Below are 23,556 nucleotides of genomic sequence, written 5' to 3' on the forward strand. Positions count from 1 at the left end.
TAAGCTCAGCTGTCGATCATTAAACGTGATATTTTAAATCGACAGCACACATTCAGGCACAGAAAAGACTCTTCACAGGTGACACTTCAAACTCCACTGAACACGTAAGACACAACACTGTGGAAATGGTGGTGTGTATCTATCGTCTGAAGTCATGCATAGTGTGTGTGTGTCTGTGTGTGTGTGTGTATGTGTGTGTGTCAAAGCTGCTGTGTTGTGCTGGTGCCGTGTAAATTTGTGCATCTGCAAAACATGCCATGTCATGGAGAGCCAGATCAGAATTTCTGGATTGTTTCCAGTCAAACGTTTGACTCAGCTAAAGGGCTCTTTGGTTGATTTATCGTTTTAACTTTTGTTAGTTTTACCTCTGGTCTATGGTTTGATCCAGGAAGAGGTGGAGTTTGCATTGAGGTCCTGCTGTAACAGAGACCCTTCCATCTTATACCAATCCTCAGTCAGAGGGGAGTCTGGGCTGGGTGCCAGGGCTGCTGCCTCTAGTTTGTTGTCAACAAGGGGGGTGTTGAAAGTTTGGAGGGAGTGTGAGGGAGTGTTTCGGTGCAGGTTGGCGACAGTGGTGGTGGTTAGATTGCAGTAGTAAATGAATCAAGGTGTCAGGTTTTCATGAGCACGAAGATAATGCACATGGTATTTTTTATTTTGTTTAAATGGGAGGGGGGGGGGGGCAGGAGGGGGGTTATGATGATGCACATAAGGGGAAATAGGCAGGAAATGAGGGTATGGGTTTAAAGATGAGGGAGAGGGGAGAAGGAAGGAGGGAGGGGAAAATGTGGGGTAGGTTAGAGGGATTTTGGAGAAGGGGGAAGGAAGAGGGAGAGGGGAGAGGGGAGAGGGGAGAGGGGAGAGGGGGGGGCGGCAAGCGAAAAATAAAAAGGACAAGGTGAGGCCGGAGAGAGAGAGAGAGAGAGAGAGAAACAGAGAGGGAGAAACAGAAGTGGCGAGAAGTAAATTAATGCATGGTCAACTGTCTGAGTCCAGAAGACAGAGAAAGAAGAGATCGTTAATGAGCATGAATGAACGTGACATCATGGGACGCGCGACAAAACCTCACAGACGTCATGGAGGAAAAAAATGCAATAAAATGAAAGACATGACTGAGGGAGTGAGAAGAAGAAAGAAAAGAAAAGGTAGAGAGGTAGGTAGAGGTAGAGGGAGAGAAACTGCTGTCTGACAGAGGAAATAAAGTATGATACCAAGCGGTGATGGAAACACAGACAACATGAGTGTGAAGAGGTGGAAACAAACAGAGCAGAGCAGAAGAGCTGTGTGTTTGTCTGCGGTGGCTGTGTGATTGTACATGTGTGTGTTGTTGTTGTTGTTGTTGTTGTTGTAACTGGAGCCTTCAATCAGTAGCTGAGGCTGAGAAAGTCAGGTACAGCATCACGTGTGCTCTCCCATCCAACACATCTTTCCTAAATGTTTGAATCTGACGGTATGTGCATGCAGTAAAGCTGTGTGGACTTACAGAATCTGCACCGGATGCACACTCCACATACAGTATATAGCACACATGCTTACAGTATGTTGTGCCTGGCGTCTTGATGTTTGTGTGCTTTCTGTTTACATAAGATGTGCATGTTGGTGTATCTGTCTCCTGGTGTGAAACGTACCTTTCCGCACATTCCCATCTGTGGCACGGAATTCCCTGGTGTTGAGCAGGAAGCAGGCGCGGTCCTGCTGGTAGCGTTCCCGGGTAGGTCCACGCCCTATAGGGCTCCTCTCGTCTGGGCTCAGCACCTGGTCGATGGTGGGGCAGTCCTCATTAGCCAGAGCGGCCGAGGCTGCATCACCGTTCTGCTTGGAATCTGGAGGGAAGAGACGGGAGGGGGCGACACAGAGGGGAGGGATACTGTTTCACATGCATGCTTTCAAAGATTTGCCTTCAAATCTACTGTACTTCATTAATCAAGCCTGGAAAATTAGATAAAGCAATACATTTTCTATTGAAGGCTGGTATTATGAGGTCACAAGTTAATATAGACACTGCAATATATTTAAACACAGTATAAGGTGACTTTAAACTTAATATAAACTGCAATAGGCAACAGCTAAAACAATAGTTTTGTCTTATCATCCATTTACTAACACTATAAATTTATATTTTTGTCATTAATCAGTCAGAATAATCATCTAACTGCATCTTGTGAAGAACATTTGCATTTTTTTAAACATTTTAACAACCAAGAAATTAATCAAAAGTGATTATCATATTTGAAAATGAGAAAAAAACATTCAGAGTGGTAACAGCTATTCCAGACAATACAAATGCTTTCAGTGAAAATACAACAGCTTGATCGTTGTTGTTTATTGCGTTGGAGTGTTTGTGTTGTGGCGATAATTCTGCAAAAGAGCCTTGCAGCCAATTTTGACTAATAAAACTTCCTGCTAAAAAAAAAAAAAGTCTACTAACACAACCTACGAGAAACCTTTGCAGACTGGAAGACAGCCAAGCAGACAGGATGTAGTAAAAGCTGATAAAACCAATATTTTCTGTCTGATGACTCAGGCAGTAGAGTAATGCATTAAAGGTGCATTATTGCTGCATGTGAGCGACGCCTGATGTTGCAGCATGCAAAGAGCGAACAAGGAGCTGATTTACCCCCTCCTTCTGATTTTACTGCTAATGCCAGAGAGAAATATCTGCAGTCAGCCCAAATTGAGATGCATTAAGCTGTTTTAATAGATAATTGAGTTCATTCTACTTCCATAGTGTTTGTTCTTCACTGACAGATGGGTGCCTTAAGGCGACCGTGGACCTACCAGTTGATCATAAATTACACATGAGTTCTGATGGGCCAGTGATTTCTCCAGGGTGGATCCAGAATCAACTATGCATCGCTTCTTGATAGTACTAACGCTTCTTTCTCTTGGCACTTGGGCAATCTAATCCTCCAGTGAACCTCTGAAAACATCAGCATGCACGTCTAAAGCTGCCACTGATAAACCACCAAATCTCCCAAGAGACAGCGGGTCAATTTTTACCCGATTCACTTTCATTACAATAATAAAAAAAAAAAATCTCTCACCTCTGTTAATCTCTATAATTTCTTCTTGTGCGAGAGGACAGTCACCCCCAATGCCTCCGGAACCCATCACTCCACCTAGGACATTTCCCAAGATCCTTTGCGGTGAGGCAGTAGCCATCGCCAGGGCGTCTGGCTTGCAGTAGTTGGGGGACCCCGGCTGGGGTGCCCGAGGGATATGTTTGTTCTTCTTTTTGGGCAGCTTTTGTTTGGCCATGGCCAGAGAGTAGTACATGCCGAAGTTGTTGACAATGACAGGCACAGGCATGGCAATGGTCAGCACACCGGCCAAGGCACAGAGCGCACCCACCAGCATCCCAGACCACGTCTCCGGATACATATCTCCGTAGCCCAGAGTGGTCATGGTCACCACGGCCCACCAAAACCCAATGGGGATGTTCTTGAAGTTGGTGTGGGCGGCAGCCGTCGGGTCGCCCGGGTCGGCGCCGATTCGCTCGGCGTAGTAGATCATGGTGGCGAAGATGAGGACGCCGAGGGCCAAGAAGATGATGAGCAGGAGGAACTCGTTGGTGCTGGCACGAAGGGTGTGGCCGAGGACGCGGAGACCCACAAAGTGGCGAGTGAGCTTGAAGATTCGGAGGATACGGACGAATCGGACGACGCGGAGGAAGCCCAGGACATCCTTGGCAGCTTTGGAGGACAGGCCGCTCAGGCCCACCTCCAGGTAGAAGGGCAGGATGGCCACAAAGTCGATGATGTTGAGGGAGCTTTTGAAGAACTCCAACTTATCGGGGCAGAAGGTGACTCGCAGCAGGACCTCGATGGTGAACCAGATGACACACACTCCCTCCACGTATGTCAGCCAGCTGTCGGTCACCACCTCGTACACGATCTCCTCGCGCGTCGTGTTGCCCACCGTGACGTTCTCCGTCCTGTTGTAGATGGTGTTGAAGGCCTCGTGCGTCTCCATGCAGAAAGTGGAGATGGAGATGAGGATGAAGAATAGGGAGCCAAATGCCACATACTACGAGGAAAGGAAGAAACCAGCCAACAGAAAAACAAAAGACAGGGGAGAAGAGAAAGGAGAAAAAGAAAGTGAGAGGAGTCAGACGCAAATCAAGAAAATTCAGCAAGGCAAAAAAACATTAAAAAAGCATAAAGAAAAACTGTAGCTTTACTGCAGTGTGAAACCTGAAGCCGCAGCAAAGAGAAACAACTGGTGTATGTGCGACCCTTATCTCACTCTGTCAGTCAAAAGGTCTTTACGTCTGAGATGTTGGACCCATTCCAAAATGGACCCTTAGATTTTTTTTTTTTACACAAAACTTGTACATGAGAAGAAGAAAAATCCAAATCAAAACATCAGACCTCAGCTAAAGGCCCAATCTGACCCGTTGTGACCGTTGTCCAAGGACAATCAGTCTCATCAGGCCCTGACCAAATCACATCTGACAGTCATAAATGATTGTGATGAACAATGAAGGTGTAAAAATAGATGTGCTGTCAGTATCATGTCATGTTATGTGTCGTCAGGAAAATAATAACTCACTGTGATTATAAGTTAATCAAATTATTAACTGCACTGTCAATTCACTATTAATCTCCCTTTTAAAATGCATTCATTCGTATAAATTGATCTAGGTTTGTTTGTTTTTCTTTCACAAATAAAAGACATATGAAGACTCCACTGAAAACACAATAATTAGAATAAAACCAGATCCACCTACACCCAGAAACCTGGGGGTCCTGCCTCAAGGTGAAAGACCTTCTAAAATTGTCTCATCTAGCCAACATGGAAGAAAGATGCTGAAGAAACAGAGAGCAAAATTACATTGCACTAATCTAACACAGAATCCAAGATAGAAGCTCAAATCATCGGTAGAAAAGTAACAGAAAAACACGACTATTTGGCGATACTCTGCTAGAGTGGACATAGGATGGGATGGAGGGATGAGCAAGACAAGAAGCTGTAAGGATAAAATGGATTAATAACTGATCATCTGTATGTCACAGTCCAGCAAACAAGTGAGAAATCCCACAGCGCTGTGTGTGTGTGTGTGTTGTGTGTTCAAAATGTCAAAACATGAGTTTCAAGGTGCAGCTGTCAGAGCAGAACTGCAGTTTTCTAGTTAACAGACGTTTGTTTCCGAGAAGCTCTGCAGTTAACGCCGCGCTGATGCAGCCTCTTACATGCAGATTCAATTTGCAGCCTCAAGTAACACGAACAACACCATTTGCACCACTTAAGATGAAAACTGAAATAAGACTTAAATCTAATTATAACGGTTTCTTCTCTTTTTGTGCGTTTGTTTGACCTGCTCTGTGTTATTTTTGGTCCGCTGTTAAATAATTTATGTGTTCAAGTCTTAGAAGCAAAGTTACAGGTCGGGCCGTAAACTTGAGAGTTTACCTGCCACAAATACACAATGTGTTTCACAAGATTAGATGCATCCATGTTACCTGTAAGTGATTTTAACTCAACTACTGTTGCTTTAGTCCCAGTATCTACTGTCATTTAGCTCCCTGTCTCCTTCCACCTCCCGGGACAGTTGCCTTTAGTGCCATTTCTACAAGCAGCATCTTTTTAGACTACAAAGTCTTTCAGCTCCATGTCTGCTGGTTCACTTCCAAAATCTTTGTCCTTGGGGTAAATTTCCTGGACAAACAACAAAAAAAAGCAAAGTCATAACCGCAGTGTCCCACCTCAAGAGATCTCTGTTGTTGACCAGAGTTTATTTTTCAGCTTTGCTCTTTTTTTTTCACCCTCACTCAAAGGCAATTTTCTCAAAACTGGCCGTGTGTGTGTGTGTGTGTGTGTGTGTGTGTGTGATCTGCAGGCTTAGTGTCTATATGCGCCCAAGTTTATTATTCTACTGTAGCCCGTTCAATTGTCACCGAATCAATTGCAGTGGCGTGATAACACCGGTGTGTGTGTGTGTGTGTGTGTGTGGCTATACTGCACGATCTTTCCCCGTTGTGGTCCGTTCCTACAAGCCCTGCAGTGTATTTATAGATGCAGTATACTTTGTGCTTTATCAAATAAATAATAAAACACAGACATGGCCTGGAGAGCAAAAGAGAAAGGTAATTCATACTTGAGTGGAGTCCATATATAAGAAGCCTGAGTGCCCTCAGTGTATTGTGCGTGTCACCGTGCATTTTTGACATTATGCACTTATGTAATATCAAGAGCGGCGTACTTATATGAGGAAGCCTTATAACGAAGCAAATGGAGGGAACCAGCTTCAGTTATTTTTCTTGAAAGCTCTCGCTCCTCTCAGCTCCCAGCTCCTCTTTGATTCTGAAAGCTGGGGGAGAACCGTAAAGCCTTGGCATATTTGCCTCCATGACAGAATCAGACTGAGCAGAAGACTTAAGACTCTGACCCGCTGTATTTATGGAGGAGATTAGCCGCCGACAAGCATTCAGCCACACAAGTGACCTTCCAGGAAAGTCAATGTCCAGTGTGCCGCGTTTTAGATTGAGCTATATCGGGATCTGCTCGTTGTTCAATTAGCATAATGGTTATTTGAGTTGGTTGGTTCTGTTCTGTTCCAGTGTAGGAAAAGTCAATTTGCACCATTTTAAGCAAATATATCCTAAAGACTTCTTTTTTTATTGGGAGTATCTCTCTCTCTTTACCATAAATCATTTTGTACATCAGATTTGTTTTTTGTTTTTTTTCTTCTCCTCCCTATGTTATCTCCACAAGCCTTCACCCCCTCCTCCTCCCACTTTCTTCTCATTTCCTACCTTCTACTCCCTCTCTACTCTTCCCTTCTCCCCCTTCCTTCTCCATCTCTTTTGCCTACCTCTTTTTCTCCTCTGCTATGTTTCTCGCGAGTCGGTGTCTGACCTACTTTCTCAGATTGCTGCAGTGCTCTCCCCCTCTGTATCGTGAAAACACACTCACATACACTCGGAGGTTCTCAGTCACCCTCCTACCTCTCTACCCCCCCTCCATCCCACCACCACCACCACCACCACCGCCACTCTCCCTGTCCCAGGGAGGCAGGATAGCACCAGCAGGGCCCGCTCAGGATGTTCCCTCATTGGCTGAGCACCAGAATCCCTTCACATGTACAAATCAGGGCATGGAGGAGAAGATTCGCCTCGAGGTGCGATGCTCTTTATTTTTTATGTTACTGCTGCCATTATTCCTTGTGAGGACGTTAATGATGTGAGTAATATAATAACCAGGAGCACTGGAAGAAGATCTGAGTTTTTATCACGCTGCAGCGCTTCTAAAGCTGAAGAAGAGTGTCATTAAACATGTACAAAGTAACACTCACACACACACACGAAAGAGTGTGCAAACTGAAAATAGCGACAATACTGCAGTAGTATATCTTTTATGTAGGCTACACAGGTGGAGACACAGGAGGGGGTGGAGAGGTGGGAGGCAAACCAGACGATGTGGATCCATGCGTAGAGAGAGAGGCACAAAGGGAAAAGTTGAAGCAGTCCAGAGAAAAGGACGGAGCGTTAGTGAAGTGAGTTTTACTCAGACACCGACAGAGGAACCGATCCCGAGCTAAGATTTGAAGAGTTCATTTGCAAAAGCAGAGAACTCCGTTTTTTTTTTAATATTTGAAAATGTTTAATTATTATTTACACCAGGTGATATCAGTCAAACCAAAGTTAAGTGGCTTTGACCAAGGAGATGAGATGTACAAAAACAGATGTAACTCAAAAAAATAAAGCTTTATTGAAAACAACACTATGTAAAGAATAATTCAAAAGCATCAGCTCATTTTTTTCAAAATGGCACTTATCTGCTTTTGCAAATGAACTTGCATTTGCTGAACTAAGCTCAGGTGGCTCATGGTCCCGATGATCTGGACGTGAAGTGACCGTGTCATGACAAGAGAACTTCTAAAAAGAAGTGATAGTGAGAGGAGGAGTGCAAAGACAAAGAAAGAGAAGGAGCGCTATCAGGATGTTGAAGGCTAATAGAAAATGACAGGCCTTAGCCAGAAAAGCGAGTTCTGTCAAGCAGAGGAACGGAGGCAGATCTGTGTGTACTTTCACTACACCATAAAAATCTGTCCACAAAAACTGTCCACGGTTTGAATCTGACTTAAAGTGACAGGTCAAAATGTACGATGATGGAAAAACCACCAGTCTAAACACAGAGTCTGCTGATGCTTAAGTTACACCGCCGTGAAATAAGCCTTCATGTTTGAGCAGATGTAAAAGAATAATGTTCATCATTAACAGGAAAAAATACTTCTGATAAATGAAAAGGTCCCATGTACACATCTGAATATTTTGTTTACTGCTGCTGCTAAAAAATACTTGAAAAGTGTAACATATGGAATGTATACGTTTCATCTACAGTGTTATTAAGATTCTATTAAGATAATCATTGTGTAATTTGTTAATTGTGTATATTTTATATATATATATGAACCTGGATTTTCATTGAACAATGAGTCCTGAACTTCATTTAGTTTTACGTTACTGGATTAATACACATCCTCACAAAATCAATATTTTCTCAGTATTTTGTCTTTCGTGTGCAGCAAAGGGCACCAGAGATTTGTGATACAACTGCAGAGCCTCTCCTCATTTCCCTCTTTCTCTAAATTAAACTCTGGCGTCGGGTGCTCTTACTGTTGGGAAATCTTACACACACACACACACACAGAGGAACGCGTCTGTGTTTCAATCTGAATCCCTGAGAGTGAAAGACAAAACCTGTTCCTCAACATCAGCAAGGAGAAACAGCCACAGCTGAACTTTTCCTTCAGAGAAAAACAAAACAAAAGACTTTAAGGTCTATAAAGAGGAGCATTTAATGATAACATGCTATGTGCAGCTTTAACCTATAGGATGTGGTTGCAATTAACACAAATGTGCCATAGTTAAAAGCCATGATACGATACTGGCGAAGCAACGATTCCCGTGTTGTGTAATTAAATCAATCCGGATCTGAAGATGTCAGAGCACAGTGGATTACACTGTAGATCTGAACATCAAATCAATATTGATCAATCCATCACAGCAGGCAAACCTTTTTAAATATGCAGCAGCATGTGTGTGATAGAGAAGCAACTCCCACTGCCTGAACATTAATAAACTGTACTTAAAGCTACTCATCAAATCAGTGTGTATTACTGTATGCGCCAGCCAGTGTATACATGTGTTGGCGTAAGTGCCTGGCACAAGTGCATATGTGTGTGAATGTGTGTGACTCACCACGTAACAGAGACAAACAGCCTATGGGCAACAGGAGGAGTGCTGCTGATCACAGATAGTGAGTGGTGGTAGCTACACGAGCACTGCATTGAGGTGATGGAGAGGGATGAGCGGAGAGACGGAGGGAAAGAAAGAGGTGGAGGAAGATGATAAAAGGAGGAGCAGCAATCTGTCACTTCACACTTATTTATCTCCTTGGGCACTTTGTCTCTGTGTGTGTGTGTGTGTTCTGGGCTGAACAGCCATGTTCATACTCCACGATATACGATTCAGAGGCACGCTGTAATAATGGAGTGAAGCCTAATGTGCTGGATTCCCTACAGTAAAGCCACCGTGTGTGACACCTGCAGCCCAATGACCTTCAAGGCCCAATAGAGTCTCCCTCGCTCTCTAGACTCTGAAATTAGATTTGGAAAGATCATCAACATAAATTTAAAAGAGCGGGAGTCAGAGACGGAGGGGGAGAGGGAAAGAGCCTTTGAAAGACAGAGAGAGAAAGAGAGAAAGAGAGGTGATAGAAAGTGTTGATTGTGTTGCGATGGATGAATGAGGAAGAGGGAGTGAAGGAATGGAGGGAGAGGAAAAGAGATGAGCAGGGGAGAGAAGACAATGGTGTGGGTCTCACCAATCGGCGACGGGGGGGTGGAGTAGGGCAGGGAGCGAGGGTGCAATAAAGAGATAGAGAGGAAGAAAAGGAGGAGGTGTTGGGAGCAATGAATGTAAGCGATATAACCGAGGAGAAATGGCCGGGGCTGATATTAGCCCTACAGGCGTTTTTTGCATGCACGGCGGCGTGCGGCGCTCTTCCTTAACGGGACCCTAGTGGCGCTGTGTTTACTGCGGCACCATCCAGAAGAGCTTTATCATTACAGTATTACCACAGCCCTGCCTGGCTCTCTGTCACCATGACAACCACTGCGTTAGCCTCTGCTTTCAGGCACCAAGGACAGGACTAAGCCAAACACTGCTCCTACAGCTGGAGTAAAAAAAAAAGGAAAGAAAAGGAGCAGGAAGCGATCAGCGGCCGGTCGGTGAAAGATTAACATTTGTCAGTGACCTTGACGGAGATGTGAAGACAAATAAAGGATTGTGCCTCTTATTGACAGGAGGGGTGGTGGTGGGGGGGTTGTATCATGATGTTAATGTTTGATCTGCATCGCTACAACAAACAACCGACTGGTAAAAATGGGAGGAGGAGGAGTAATGTGGGGTCTCGCCCATAGGGCGACCACCGCTGCAGAGTCAGCAATGATAAGAAGACACTGAATGATGGTTTGATATCTGCACATGAATGAAGGAAGGCAGGAAAAATGAACATTTAAAGACAGGGGGAAGTACAGAACAGAACGTTCTCCTGAAGGGCAACTGGAGCGACGGGTTGGACCGCCATCGGGTGATTAATCTATTATCTTACGGTGAATGACTGTGCCCATCACTCAGAGACTCCCAAAGTAGCCACTTAGCGTGCAGTGGGAGTATAACCTTGGGTGGCTTACAGGAATAGCCGTCACTTTTACCACCATCATCATCACTGTTATATTCTGAGAGAAGCAGCACCGAAGTTGAGGGTTTTGCTACTCTAAGATGAGAATACTTTTTTTTTTTTAAAGGAAGAAAAGAAAGAAAAGCCTAAACCTAACAATCAAACACTGTTGAACAAGACAAAGAGAACAACTAAAATGTCAAAAGAGAGAGAGAGAGTTCCCTTCAGGGACATGGCGTGTGAAATGGACAAGCAGTAAAGCTGAGTGGAAAGACCGAGAGAGGGACGAGGAGAGAGGCAGAGAGAACAGTACAGAGATGTCTTTCACTTGTCTTCACTTCAGTGGCTCTTAGCTGTGTGTGACCCTCAACCTCGGCGCTTCCTCGTCTGAGTTTGATGCGTGCAGCCACGCTCCTCGAAATGTGTCTAAGAATCTCAACCGCAAGTTACAGCATCCAGACTTGTCATTCAGCATTAAGTCGGCTAAATATACGGCTAATACCGCACAGAAAAACAACCCCCCGCTCCGCACACAGAGGCAATTAACTTTCATCCAATCTGATTAATCGTTCGGTCGCGTGTGGAAAATACTGGACTGCAGCGTTCATGGATCAAGTGCCGCTGCGGATTCTCGCTCCATGTCGTCCATCTTTTCTTTACCTCCCTCACTATCACATTACAGGGAAACAGCTGACATTTTGAGAGGTACATCTTATTGCTGGGAGTTGAAGGAGAACATTGATACCAGTCTCATGTCTGTGCAGTGAATATGAGGCTGCTTAGCTTGGACGACACCAGGAACTGGAGGGAACATCTTGTAGCTGCCATTTGGTTCATTACAAACATACTATTGGGTTGCAAAGGGGTAGAAAATTTCCAGTAAATTTCCAGAAACTTTCCATGGGAAGTTAAGCTGGGGAATTTCGGAAATATTCCACACTTTCCATAGAAATTATGGGAATTTATGGGAATTATGGGAATTATTGGGAATTTATGGGGATGAACTGGAAATTGGGGGTAATTTAAACAAACTATCGTATCCAAACATAAATGTAAATATTTTGTTTTGTCATAAGCAGACATCCATGCAATACAATAAAAAAAAACATGACATTTCAACAGATTTATTTGTGAGTAGAACTTTATCAAGTTTTAATTATTGTATGAACAATCAATTATTTTACTGAACAACAAAAACATGAATGTTGGAAAAGAAACTAGCCCTCAATAGCCCTGCAGTAAGCAGTGTGCTGTGTGCATGTGATTGAGGAATAGCATAGATATTCAAGTGTACAAGTATACTTATCTGGTTGTTTCAGCCAAGATTATGCTACAATATATTTTCCCCAACTATATTTAAGTTCCCTATTAAGGGCCAACCTCCAATTTTGTAAATTTCGGATTTATTCCCGTTTATTCCCATATGTTCCCGTTAATATATTCCAGTTAATTCCCATGTAAAGTTTCCAACTTTGAAAATTCCCAGAATTTTGCAACCCTAATACTATATAATGAGCTAATCAGCAAGTGCTGGTCGCAACCCCCTGATGGTCACATGTTGTATTTCTAGAAATTCAGTGATGTCAAAAACAAATTTTCTCAGATGTTCACAATTTCTGTCCAAATGTAAGAAGGGAGTTGTCAGCAAGTGGTTGTTAGCAGATGATCGGTTGATCATTTCACCCTACCTAAATTAACCTCCTCTCTGTGTTGACATTAGCTCGCCAAGGTGTAGATTTTTTTCAAGGTGTGCTGTGGCACCTGAGTTCATTTCAAGGAGGAGCTCCATGACGGCTGATATTAACAGACCGACCATCAGCAGAAAACAATATCAGAGGTAGATATCGAATTCTCGTGAACCTTTATTCCTGGTTCAGTCTCAGAGGAAACGCAGCCGCGTCTCACCTCGAGGGAAATGCAGGTGGAAGACGCTGATGTCCGAGCTGGGACAGGCAGTTAAAAACGGAAAAGATTGCGTGGCGCTGCTGCTGGGAAGGCTGCGTGTGCTGCATGATCACATACGTGCAAAACACGAGACACATGTTATGCGAGTCTCATATGTATGCATGAGGCTTGTCAACCACCTGAATGCAGGAGAAGAGGGAGGAAGGAAGGAGGAGGAGGAGGAGGAGGAGGAGGAGGAGCGATGGAGGTTGGAGGGAGGCTGCACTGAACTTAGAGCGATATAATTAGCTCCTGCTCTGGGTAATCCGTGCATGTACTTTATTTTCTGGGTGTCAGACCCACTGACTCTCCGAGGTCGCTGCTCTTGGAAGTGATCCTGGTTAAAAATTTCAATCATTACACAGACTTCTGTTCCAGAGATTCCCTGAATGACTCAACTCCTTGACATGCTACAGTTAAATCGGTAAGCTCTCCTCACAAACAGACACACATGCACACACACACACACACACATGTCGTCTCTGTGTCGTATCTCTGCAGCTTTCAGGTCCCCTCCATTTTGCTCCCTCTGCAGTCCTGTCAAACAATTTTGAAGACAAACAAACACTGTGTGGAGGTGAGTGAACCGTACACGTGTCCGTTCCCTCTCATCTGCTTTGTATTCGCTCCAGATTACTGCAGCACGCTATATGCATTCGTCCTTGCCACGCAGCCCCGCTCTCTCTCAGTCTATCCTCCCTCTTTCCCTCCCTTCCTCACCTCATCCGTCCTCCCCTGTCCGGCTTGTATTGTCCGAGACACCTAAAGCAAGTCCCTGTTCTTCTAGCTGTGACGACCAACCCCCCCTCCTCTTTTTCCAAGAGAAAACATGTATTAATGACTTCTACGTTCATGTACCAGACTGTAAACCTTTCTATGTCAACTCAAATTTGAGGCCAGTGTCCTGATGTCAACAAACCTCCACAGGACAACTGACACATTTCCATCCAAATCCACCTCCGCATCAAAAGTGTGACACACGCCCCTTGATCACGTTTCCCATTTAAAGTGGTCACTGGATGGCACACGCGCTCGGCCTCCACTCCACTGCCACTTGGACATGAGGCACAATCACAAGGAAGCAGATGGTCACACAGGAATGGTCCCAGGGACGCCCTCCAATGTCATTTTCCAAGGGACTGAGCAGGGATCCAGTTTGACTGTTTCGGTGCCACACGTAACGACACGTGGCCAACCATGCAGAGACACTCACCAAACTGTTAAACAGATGTGCTCACAACAGCACGGCAACAATCACAACGTCAGAGTCGACTTACTGTATATGATTTGCTCAGCACGCGATAAATTAGCAACGTATCATTTACTGCTTTAACTCGGCCTGTAAGCAAATATGACAGAAACTATAGGTGATGTCTCCAATGTGTTTTCTGATGGTCAGTTTAATCTTACTGCTGGTTGTTTATCAATTATTTGATCAACTGGGAAAAAAAATAAGCAGCTATTTTAATGATTCATTAGATTTTTGAGTATTTTTTAACAATAAATTCCAAATATTACATCGTTTCACACAGATTCCTTCTTGTTTTTTAGCAGTAAAAAGCATATTTTTCATTAAATGGCTCAAATTTGGGGTTGTGACTATTTCTGACATTTACATATAGTCCAAACTTAAATTAGATGGTGAATAATCAGCAGATTAACTGATAACAATTATATAATAACTACTAAGGATGAGGTTGGAAATGCTCACAAATTCTGACATTTTATTTTAAGAATTACAAAATGGTAATATAAAACATTATTCTGCCATTTATTAATTCTACCACTGTAATGTAATTAATGCAAGAACATGGTAAAAGACTCACAGAAAACAAATCAATTATCACCTAAGTCGTTTATTAGCCAACACTATCACTTCACTTGCAGGTTTTACCTTTTTAAAGGTGACATTAGCTAATTATTCTCCATTTGGTGTTATCTGAAGAGGAATATTCTCGAGTTATATAAAGATGCATCTTTGGCTTTGGAAGCGTCATGTTTCCATAGCTCCTGATGTTTACTGAACAATAAAGAAAATCATCCGCAGAAGAATACATAGCGAAAATAGATTTAGTTTCCAGTCTTATAAATGAATACTAATTGGAAAGTATATCTACAATTACAACTAGCAGCTAATTAAGATTCAGTTTGTTGGTCTATGCGCATTTGGGACAGTCGTACGTGTGAGAGTGATCTGGAGGGTTACATGTGGGGGCGTGTCAAGCGCAGTGATTTATGTGCGTGCTGCGAGTGTGAACGCTCAGCTGAATGGTTTATGGGCGGCTACACTTACAGAGTATGGGCCAATGTGCAGAGGTGAGTGTGCTGAGAGTGATTTATGTTCAGTCAGGTGTTTGAGGGGGTCAAATGTAAGTTGTGAGCTATAATGAAAGTGGGTAAATGTGTTTCTATACCATGTTGAGTCTTTCTTTAGTTACAGTATGTCCTGGATGTTGCTCATGAATAATTGACTCTTGATGCAGGGGAAGCAGTTCTGATTCAGCACACAATTAAAACATCTTCCTCTGTATGCACACACGCTGTCCCTGTTTGTTTACATATACATGTGCTTACTGTATGCATGTGGCAGTTTGTGTGACTACAGTACACAATACACTATTCCTCTCCTGTGTTTTTACAAGATTTGCCCCATTTAGAGAATTCAGACTCCCACCACTGTAATCGGCTCTGGCACCGCGTGAGCTCTCCACCATGCCAGTTTCCTAAATCATTTCAATTCCAGAGCATAAGAGCGAAATGTCCAGGGTTTACCACAAGGTCCTAATACTAATTGACTGTCTGCGTAGTGGTGTGGGGTGCTGATTCAGCACTTAACCAGCACGGGTAAATGGACCAAAGCAGAGGAAGAGGAGGATGAAGATGGCTGAGCATTGAAAAGAAAAAAGGAAAAAGAGAGGTAGCCGGATTGATGGGGTAATCAATCCTGTAACTTTACCACACTGCATGTTAAATACTTCTGTTTGAAATGTGATGTGATACTTCGAGTAATACTTGTTTTCTTGTCTGTAACAACATCTATGTCACGTCTGTCCGTCCTGGGTGAGGGATCCCTCCTCTGTTGCTCACCCTGAGGTTTCTCAGATTTTTCCCTGTTAAAAGGGTTTTCCATGGAGTTTTTCCTCAGTGGATGTGAGGGTCTAAGGACAGAGGATGTTGTTATGATGCCATGTAAAGCCCTTTGAGACAAACTGTTTGTAAAAACGGGCTATACAAATAAAATTGCCTTGCCTTGCCTTGTGTGTTTTGTTGTTGAGCGTATAAACAGGTAGCATCTGGTGAGCCTAGCTTAGCATAAAGACAGCTTGTCTGTCTGACAAACCACCTACCAGCACATTAAAGCTCGATAATCAGCAATAATCAATAATCATCTTCATTTAATTCAAACTTGAACAGCGTAAACTTTTCTACAGAGGTTTTTTACTAAATTTTTCTTTGCAATATAGTCATTTTTGCACATCTGATGAACAAAATAGACATAAATGAGATTTTAAAAAATGACAATCAATAATAATGAATAAACATGTTTCCCATTATGTTATCAATCAGTAATATTACCTATATTAGAGATTTAGATAGTACTTTATTAATCCCTTGGTGAGGGTTCCCTAATCTATTATAAGTAGATAAATTAGGAGCTTCTCTGCCTCATGTTTTCTATATGCACTGCAGATCTCTAATGAACCACAAGAGCAGATTGAAACAATCTAGATGACTAACGTATAGCTGCAAAGATAGAAAAATAAATTCAGCCAATACTTGGGTCAAATGTTAGACTTCTTCTTAATGGCCCAACTCTGGTCCATATACAGCATCATTGTCAGCTGGAATACGCCCAGATGTGATATGGGAAGTATTCCCTAAAGAAAAATATACAGTATAGCAATCAGGTTAAATTCAAATACAAAACATCTATCAACAGAGTTCAACAATGTATTCACAAAAAGTCACTGTATACAGTACCACAAAGAGGTCCAAAACAAACACTAGCTTTTTTCTGTTGTCATCACTTCAGAAGTGCTTCTTGCTTATTCAACACAAAGATCATGTCTCTGTCCTTGTTATGAGACATCAACGATCTATCCTGTAATGTATCGCCAACAGGCAGCGCTCAAGTTACAAAGCAGCGAGCGGAGGGACAGTGACTTCCGAGGATGCGAACACAACCCGAGGAGGCCTGCGGTACAAAACCTTGTCAGGGAAAATTGAAACAGAGCACAATACATTTGCCAATTGCAGGCACAGGAAAGACTGCTTGACTAATTATCACAACCCTGCCAGCAGCTCAAGGAAAACAGTTCACTTTAATAAACTTGGTGAGCACCCTAAGAATACATCACACCATCTTCAAGACAGGTTTGGTGTTTAGGCTATTTTCATACTGCTTATGTGCTGAGTGGTCATACCAGTGCAGAGTCTCATACCCTCACCAGCGATGGAGGAGTAGATTTGACACCAGAGAATGAAATTAAGGCCTCCTTTTCCCTCCCTTTGCTATTTTCAGACACAGTCCACTGGGAGAGGAGCAAGAATGGAAGTGGGAAATAGGCCTTTCAGCAGCGTCGGTGCTTGAATGGAAACAACTTGGGAAGCACAAATACAAAAACCCCCCATTGCTGAAAGTATAAAAGTTTAATTCTACACTTTCACTTTACTGTTAAAGTAACAAGAAATTGTCAAGACCTGTGATTGGCTGGGACCTGCACAAACAATATGGCTGTCCCCTTCCCCACAATTCCCATTAAGCTCCGGGTAGAGTTGGGAGGGAATACTGTATATGTGGAGCTACGTGGCAAACAAAACTGGTGCAAAATAATCTCACAAGACTAGTCAAAATTAGAAGTGACCTAGTATATGGTAAAAATGAGCGCCTGGTATGGTTGATATCAAACGAGGACATCGAGCCTTATTGAAAATGAAATGTAATATCATTCTGACAGCTGTTGTGAGTGGATAGTTGGATAATTAAAACCAGTTTTTGTTTATTTTCATACAGAACTCAGAGTCTCTGCCCTAAAAGTGTCATGCAATGTTCTTGAGAAAAAAGAAATTGTAACGTCACCGAAGCCCTGTCCCCGGAGATCTTCTCCTCCACCCAACACCATATCTATATTATATACATATAACACCTATCAATACATCTCTTTTCCTACTTTCTGTCCAGCCCAGTGGTTTTCTACCCAGAGACGACCTGTTCTGAGGTTGTCTGGCGCAGTGGCGGGTCACATTTGTGTTTATGGCAGCATTGTGCGCCCCAGCACTGAACACTGTGGAAAAGAACAGCAAACAATGAACCGTAAGACATGACCTTCAGGGACAGGAGGGGTGGGTGGGTAAAGTGGGAGTGTGTGTGTGTAGTGGGGGGGTTTGGTTGGTCGGTTCTGGACACAGGGCTGCTCCCCTGAAACGAATCAAACACAGGCACCAAAAAAAAAAAAAAAGAAGTCAGATTTGGAAAGGGGCAAAGGGGGCATCTTTTACATGCTGAGCTACAAAATGGTGCTTTGTCAGGAGATTGCTGACAAAGACAACTGTGCCCTTCTGGTATGAAAGTAGAAGTGACCAAAACACAGTGGAAAAAACCTGTGGGGACAGTGGGACGACATTACGGGACAACAAGAGGACAGGCATCAACAGAATTAATACTGATAGAAGATATTTTAAACTTTGACTTTAAGAAAGAATAGCTTACGTAAGAATTTCCTCTATACAGAGTGTCAAAGTCATTCGTTAAAGTTTCAACGTTCAAAACTGACTCAGTTTGATCATCTAATAATTTCTTATATATCTGTTAAGAATAGCAACATTATGGAAGATGTTTAAATTGTAATGTTATAGTAATTATACTATTTTAGTTTTGAAAATGAAAATCTTTCCTTTAGGGATATCAACATTAACATTTTAATGGCATAACATTATCATCTTAGTCTAACAACAATATATTCAACCAGCTTAGAGACAAGTGATTACATCAAGTAAGATTAGCTCTGGTTCAATTAAAGAAACACAGGCGAAGCAGCTCATCGATACTGGCGGATCCTTAGATATTCAATTAGGATCATTGTCAGAGTTTGAAACAGTGACTTCGACCAAAAAAAAAAAAGGGAGAAAATCTGTGTCTTTCCAGCATAATACAACAGTCCCTGTTGTCTTACAGCTGCACTAGATCTTTGTCAACCAGGCACAGATCAATAAAGAAATCAGATGCAAATTGTATTGTATAACACCTCATCAAACAGAAACATATACATCCATAAATTTTGCCCGTGGGTTAACGGTCATGTTACCATTGAGCAGAGGAGAATGAGCCACAGTCAGCGTCTGTATTCTCAGATTTGAAGGGTTGATAGAGAAACAGAGAATGGCTTTAAAAACGGACAAAAAGAGACGATAATCAATAAAATATCAATCAATAGGCAGGCAGGAGGGCTAGGGGTAGGAAGATTGGATGGCTCAAGCCTTCACAGATAATCGAAGACGCTAAGACAAGGGTCCCCACCCCCATCATGCTACATCTCTCTCTCTCTATGGTGGATGGTTGTCACCTCCTCCCTGTTTATCTCAATACCCCTCTTCCTCCTCCTCGGCTTCCTCTCTCTCTCTCCGTATCCTTCTCAGGCTCCCCCTTTTTCCCTCTATTTTTCTCCCCACTATCTCACCCCTTCTCCATTTCCCTCGCTCTGCCTATCCCTCTCAACCACCACCACCATCACCATCACCATCGCCCCCCTCCCCTCCACCTCTTTTCTCTTCCACCAGAGCCCCCTCTCTCTCTCTCCTCCTCCTCCTCCTCCTCCTCCTCTACCTCCTCCTCTCTCCCGTGTCTACTGCAGCAGAAAAGCCAGCACAGACACCAGCATGTGTGCATTTGTACATGTGTGTGTGCCACTACGGTAGATCCGCGAGCGAGCCTCACACGATCATGAGCGAAGGAGGAGGTGAATTTTTTTCTCTCCTTTTTTTAAAGAAAAAAAGGGTTAAAAAAAAAAACATAAAACAAAACAAAAAGAAGAGCCTGCGTGGATGTCGAACACTGTGATCAAAACATTGATTGCTGATGCGTTACATCACAGCCATGGAAACAAAATCCCCTTAAATCATTAGAGTAACGTCTCTCCTCCTGTCTCCCTTTATTTCCTCTCATCTCCCTCTTCTTCCCTCTGTCTCTCTCTCATCTGTCTCATTGTATTTCCACATCAGCTCTCATTTTTCCCCTGTCCCAGCCTGTCTTCATCTCTCTGTCTTTTCTCTTCACATATAATTTGCATCTTTCAGGACCGAAGGACCAAGAGGTTTTGCCACGTTGGACAGGACACTTTTAGAAAGAGCGAGGGTGGAAAAAAGGGAAAAAAAAGAAGTCATCTGGGTCACATCGCTGTTTGACGTATATCGCTGCCTGGTATATTAGACCAACGGGGAGAAACGGAGCTGCTTTTCACCCACAAATAGAGCCAGTGCTGTGCAGCCACTGAAATGAATCCCACCTACTACCTGCTCTGTGCTGTGCATAACCCTGACGTGATGTCACATAGACCTCCATCTGCAGCCGTTACACTTAATTGATGGGAGTTTTTGGATCATTTATGAGATCGTAGCCAGTGTAACCAGTGCATGTGCTGTTAAACTGTACATTACATAATCCACAGCATTCTAGCAGCGAGGCAGCAGGTACAGTAGCTTGCATCCAAGGTATGGCAGCGCTGCAAATGCTGCCCCCTCTTGCTCTGAGATAACTCGGAATTCAGCAACCTAATCCACTTCTGTTTACATGCACATGAAAAGTACCTTTATTTTTGCCTGGTGCTGGCCATAGTGCGCCAAATTAAACTCGCAAAAAATCTCTCCCCCTCATGCAACATTTGGATTTCCTGCACAGGACTGCTTCACAACAGGCTGTTATGTTGAGTAGGGGCAGGGAAGGGTGGGATAGTGAGAAATCAATCCAATTGGGATGAGAGTGGCAGTTTGTGAAGCACTTCCTGCCTGATCCCGGGTCCAGAGAGGCGGATCAGGTGGCCTAAACCAGACTATCTGTCCATCACAGGCAGACACTTTGCTCTTCCTTTGGAGGCAACTGAAACTAGGTATGTAGATCTATACCTGGTGCCAGAGAAGGTGTGTCTGTGTGCATTAGTGTGTGTGTGTGTGTGTGTGTGTGTGTGTGTGTGTGTGTGTGTGTGTGTGTGTGTGTGTGTGTGTGTGTGTGTGTGTGTGTGTATGTGTGTGTTTGGGAAGCAAGGGTAAGAGTGTGTGTGTGTGTGCGCTGCTATTGTCTTCATCTGTGATAGTAAATAGAGTATGCATTGCTGAGTGTGCAGTGGGTTAGGTTTTTTTCTTCATGGACATTCAGCTATTTTCAGTGTGATGGCATGAACTGGCCACTGCAGGTGTCTGCTGACTGTCTGGTTTTGCATGTGCACCTACAGTATGCATGCATGCATTCACAGGCAGCACCTCTGGGTCCTCACACACCCTCAAGACAGAGAAATATTCTTCACAAATAAAAAAAAAAGGGTGCAAGACAAGAATGATCAAACTATATCAGTGGATATACCAAACAACACAAATCAAAGCAGTCATGATCAAGCAGCTGGATTTGTCTGTAACTGGAGGGTCTGAGAATAAAGAACCAGAAGCCCACTGAAACTGTTTTCATGTGCCAGGGATCAAAAACACAATCAGGGGTACTTGTTACTCTTACACCTGTATGATCAAATGTCGTCAAACATCTGCTTGTTAAGAGTTAAACCATTAACTGTTTACATGAAAACAGGAGCAAGATGGTAAAAAGCAATAAAGCCCGCGCGTAAAAGCCATGTACCGTTCAAGTGGGCCAAGGCGGACGGGGAAAAACCAACCCAGTGCAGCACCACTGAGGGGAAATGTGGGGAAAGACAGTCACTTGAAACCTGACGATTAGGCGTCCTATGAGCCTCCTCGATGCGGTGCTACAATAAATAAGGCTAAGATGAAATACGGCGCATTGATGTGCATCATAAACGGACAAATATGATCTAATGAAGGCGTTTGGATGCAAGAGGCGCAGCGGATGGCGCGTTTGGAGGCAGATGTGTATTAAGGCTGCTCAAGTAGCAGAATACGGCGGTAGGAATTATGACAGCAATAAAAACGGCATTCAGTGTGAATCCAGCTCGTCTCAAACATGAAATATATCAAGTGAAAGACATGGAGGTGAACAGCCGAGGTTGTTACATCAACTAGTACCTGCTACACCGTTTTCCATTTTTCCAATGCTATCAGCATTAATTATTCAATATCAGTAAGTCTATATCCTGCCGTTTAATACAAGCTGCACTGACAGGGATCACACACAGTGAGTGTCCTGCGGTTCATTGTGAACCACTGCAGTTCTCATCTTAACAGAGCACCAAAAAAAAGTTTTTCAAACTTATCATGAGTCAAGCAGTGGTCTGACACATAATGAGATGCAATATGCAACAGTAGAGAAACAACTTGGGGAACTCACCCGGGCATATTTGGAGGAATACGGGTCTTCAAACAGTGCCCATATTCTGGGTTGCCAGGTTTTCCACCAGCCCGCTTTCCTCGCGTCCTCCTGCATGCAGAGTCTTTTCAAGTCCCCATCAGCACCGCCCAGCGCTGGGTCGTCGTCCGGCGCGTCCGGTTCTGGAGTCTCGAAGCTGTCCAGCGCCTCCTCCGCATCCCGGTGCTGCCGGTAATTCATCCAGCAACACGCCTCCACGTCCGTCTCATCGATGCCCCAGAAGGCCAGCTCCTCTTCGAACAGGGGACCGCACACATCGTTGGGACAGTGCAACTTCCCGGTGCGGTAATAGTTGAGGATGAAGGAAAACACTGACGGGTGGCGGTCGAAGAAGAACTCGTCTAATTTGGGGTCGTAGTCGAAGTTGCTGAACGCGTCGGGTTCGGTGAGCCACGACAGGCGGGTACCGGGCAGGGTTTTTAGGGTGCTCCGGTAAGTCTCATGCCGCACCCCCCCGCAGTTTATCACGATTTTCTCGCTTTCCGACGGACAAGTCATGTCTGCGCTGTAACATGCTTTGTTGGACGACTTGTTCCCACCCTTGCGCCCTTTGAAAGAGGATACACACACCGAACTGAGCATAGAGGACCGGGGGGGGAGGGAGAGGATGAGAGAGACCGAAGGGAGGAGGAGGAGGAGGAGGGAGGAGGAGTCTGAGGAGTCTGCGGGGAGAGAAAAAGGGCAGAAATTTTAGCTGAAGGGAGAAATAGATGTGGATTATCAACATTGCAATACAAATTAAGAATCACGGGGGGCTTGAGGGTTGTGGGGGGTGGGGGTGGGGGGGGCAGCTGTATGTGCAATTATTAACTTGATAATCAAATGATGGAATGGGTGCAAAATGACCTTGTGCAGGTGCAGTGAGTGGCAAAAGGAGAAGGGGGGGAGGGGGAGGGGGGGCTTCGAGTTGTTTTTGACACAGCATCCTGGAGTATCCAAAAAAAATAAATAAATAAACAAATAAACACACACACACACACACACACACACACACGCCTTCAGCAGCGTATTAGTGCAGCATATGAAAAAACAGGTGGCTTGGAGCACATTCATGAGTCAGCATCCTCACTGCTGATTGTTAACACCTCAGTGATGGGGAAGATTTAAGCTACTGTCATGTGACCGGGGTCCCAGCACGGTCACCATCCCACCATCCATTTATCCTCTTTCTCTTCCTCCCTCTCTCCCCCCCTCTGAACTGGATTGTTCCTCCAGCCTGTCACTGTATGTTCACTTGTTCAGCCAACAGTCTCTACATTGATCTGCTTGATGCCGGAGTCACTGTTCTTTCAAATCCTCTTCCTAATTAGGCCACTGTGAGACTTCAGCATACAGACACCCCCATCACACACACACACACACACACACACACACACACACTC

The 23,556-nt window shown here is 43.9% G+C and overlaps 1 protein-coding gene across 3 annotated transcripts in view; it reads right to left on the bottom strand.

Annotated features, from left to right (window-relative positions):
• LOC146968062 (voltage-gated potassium channel KCNC1-like) overlaps positions 1-23,556 on the bottom strand; it is a 51,238-nt gene that overhangs the window by 19,547 nt on the left and 8,135 nt on the right. For 2 of the 3 annotated variants that reach the window (XM_085761689.1, XM_085761688.1), the window contains exons 2-5: positions 22,136-22,836; positions 3,045-4,026; positions 1,629-1,823; positions 366-494 (exon numbers count right to left, since the gene is read on the bottom strand). In XM_085761689.1, the coding sequence (XP_085617815.1) occupies positions 373-494; positions 1,629-1,823; positions 3,045-4,026; positions 22,136-22,756 (1,920 nt within the window). In that variant the 5' untranslated portion in view covers positions 22,757-22,836 and the 3' untranslated portion in view covers positions 366-372. The remainder of the gene's footprint in view (positions 1-365; positions 495-1,628; positions 1,824-3,044; positions 4,027-22,135; positions 22,837-23,556) is intronic. The other variant, XM_085761690.1, reaches the window with a different exon arrangement.

This window comes from Trachurus japonicus, chromosome 19, assembly GCF_045865225.1.
Source record: "Trachurus japonicus isolate A0001 chromosome 19, Traja_1.0".
Classification (NCBI taxonomy): Eukaryota; Metazoa; Chordata; class Actinopteri; order Carangiformes; family Carangidae; genus Trachurus; species Trachurus japonicus.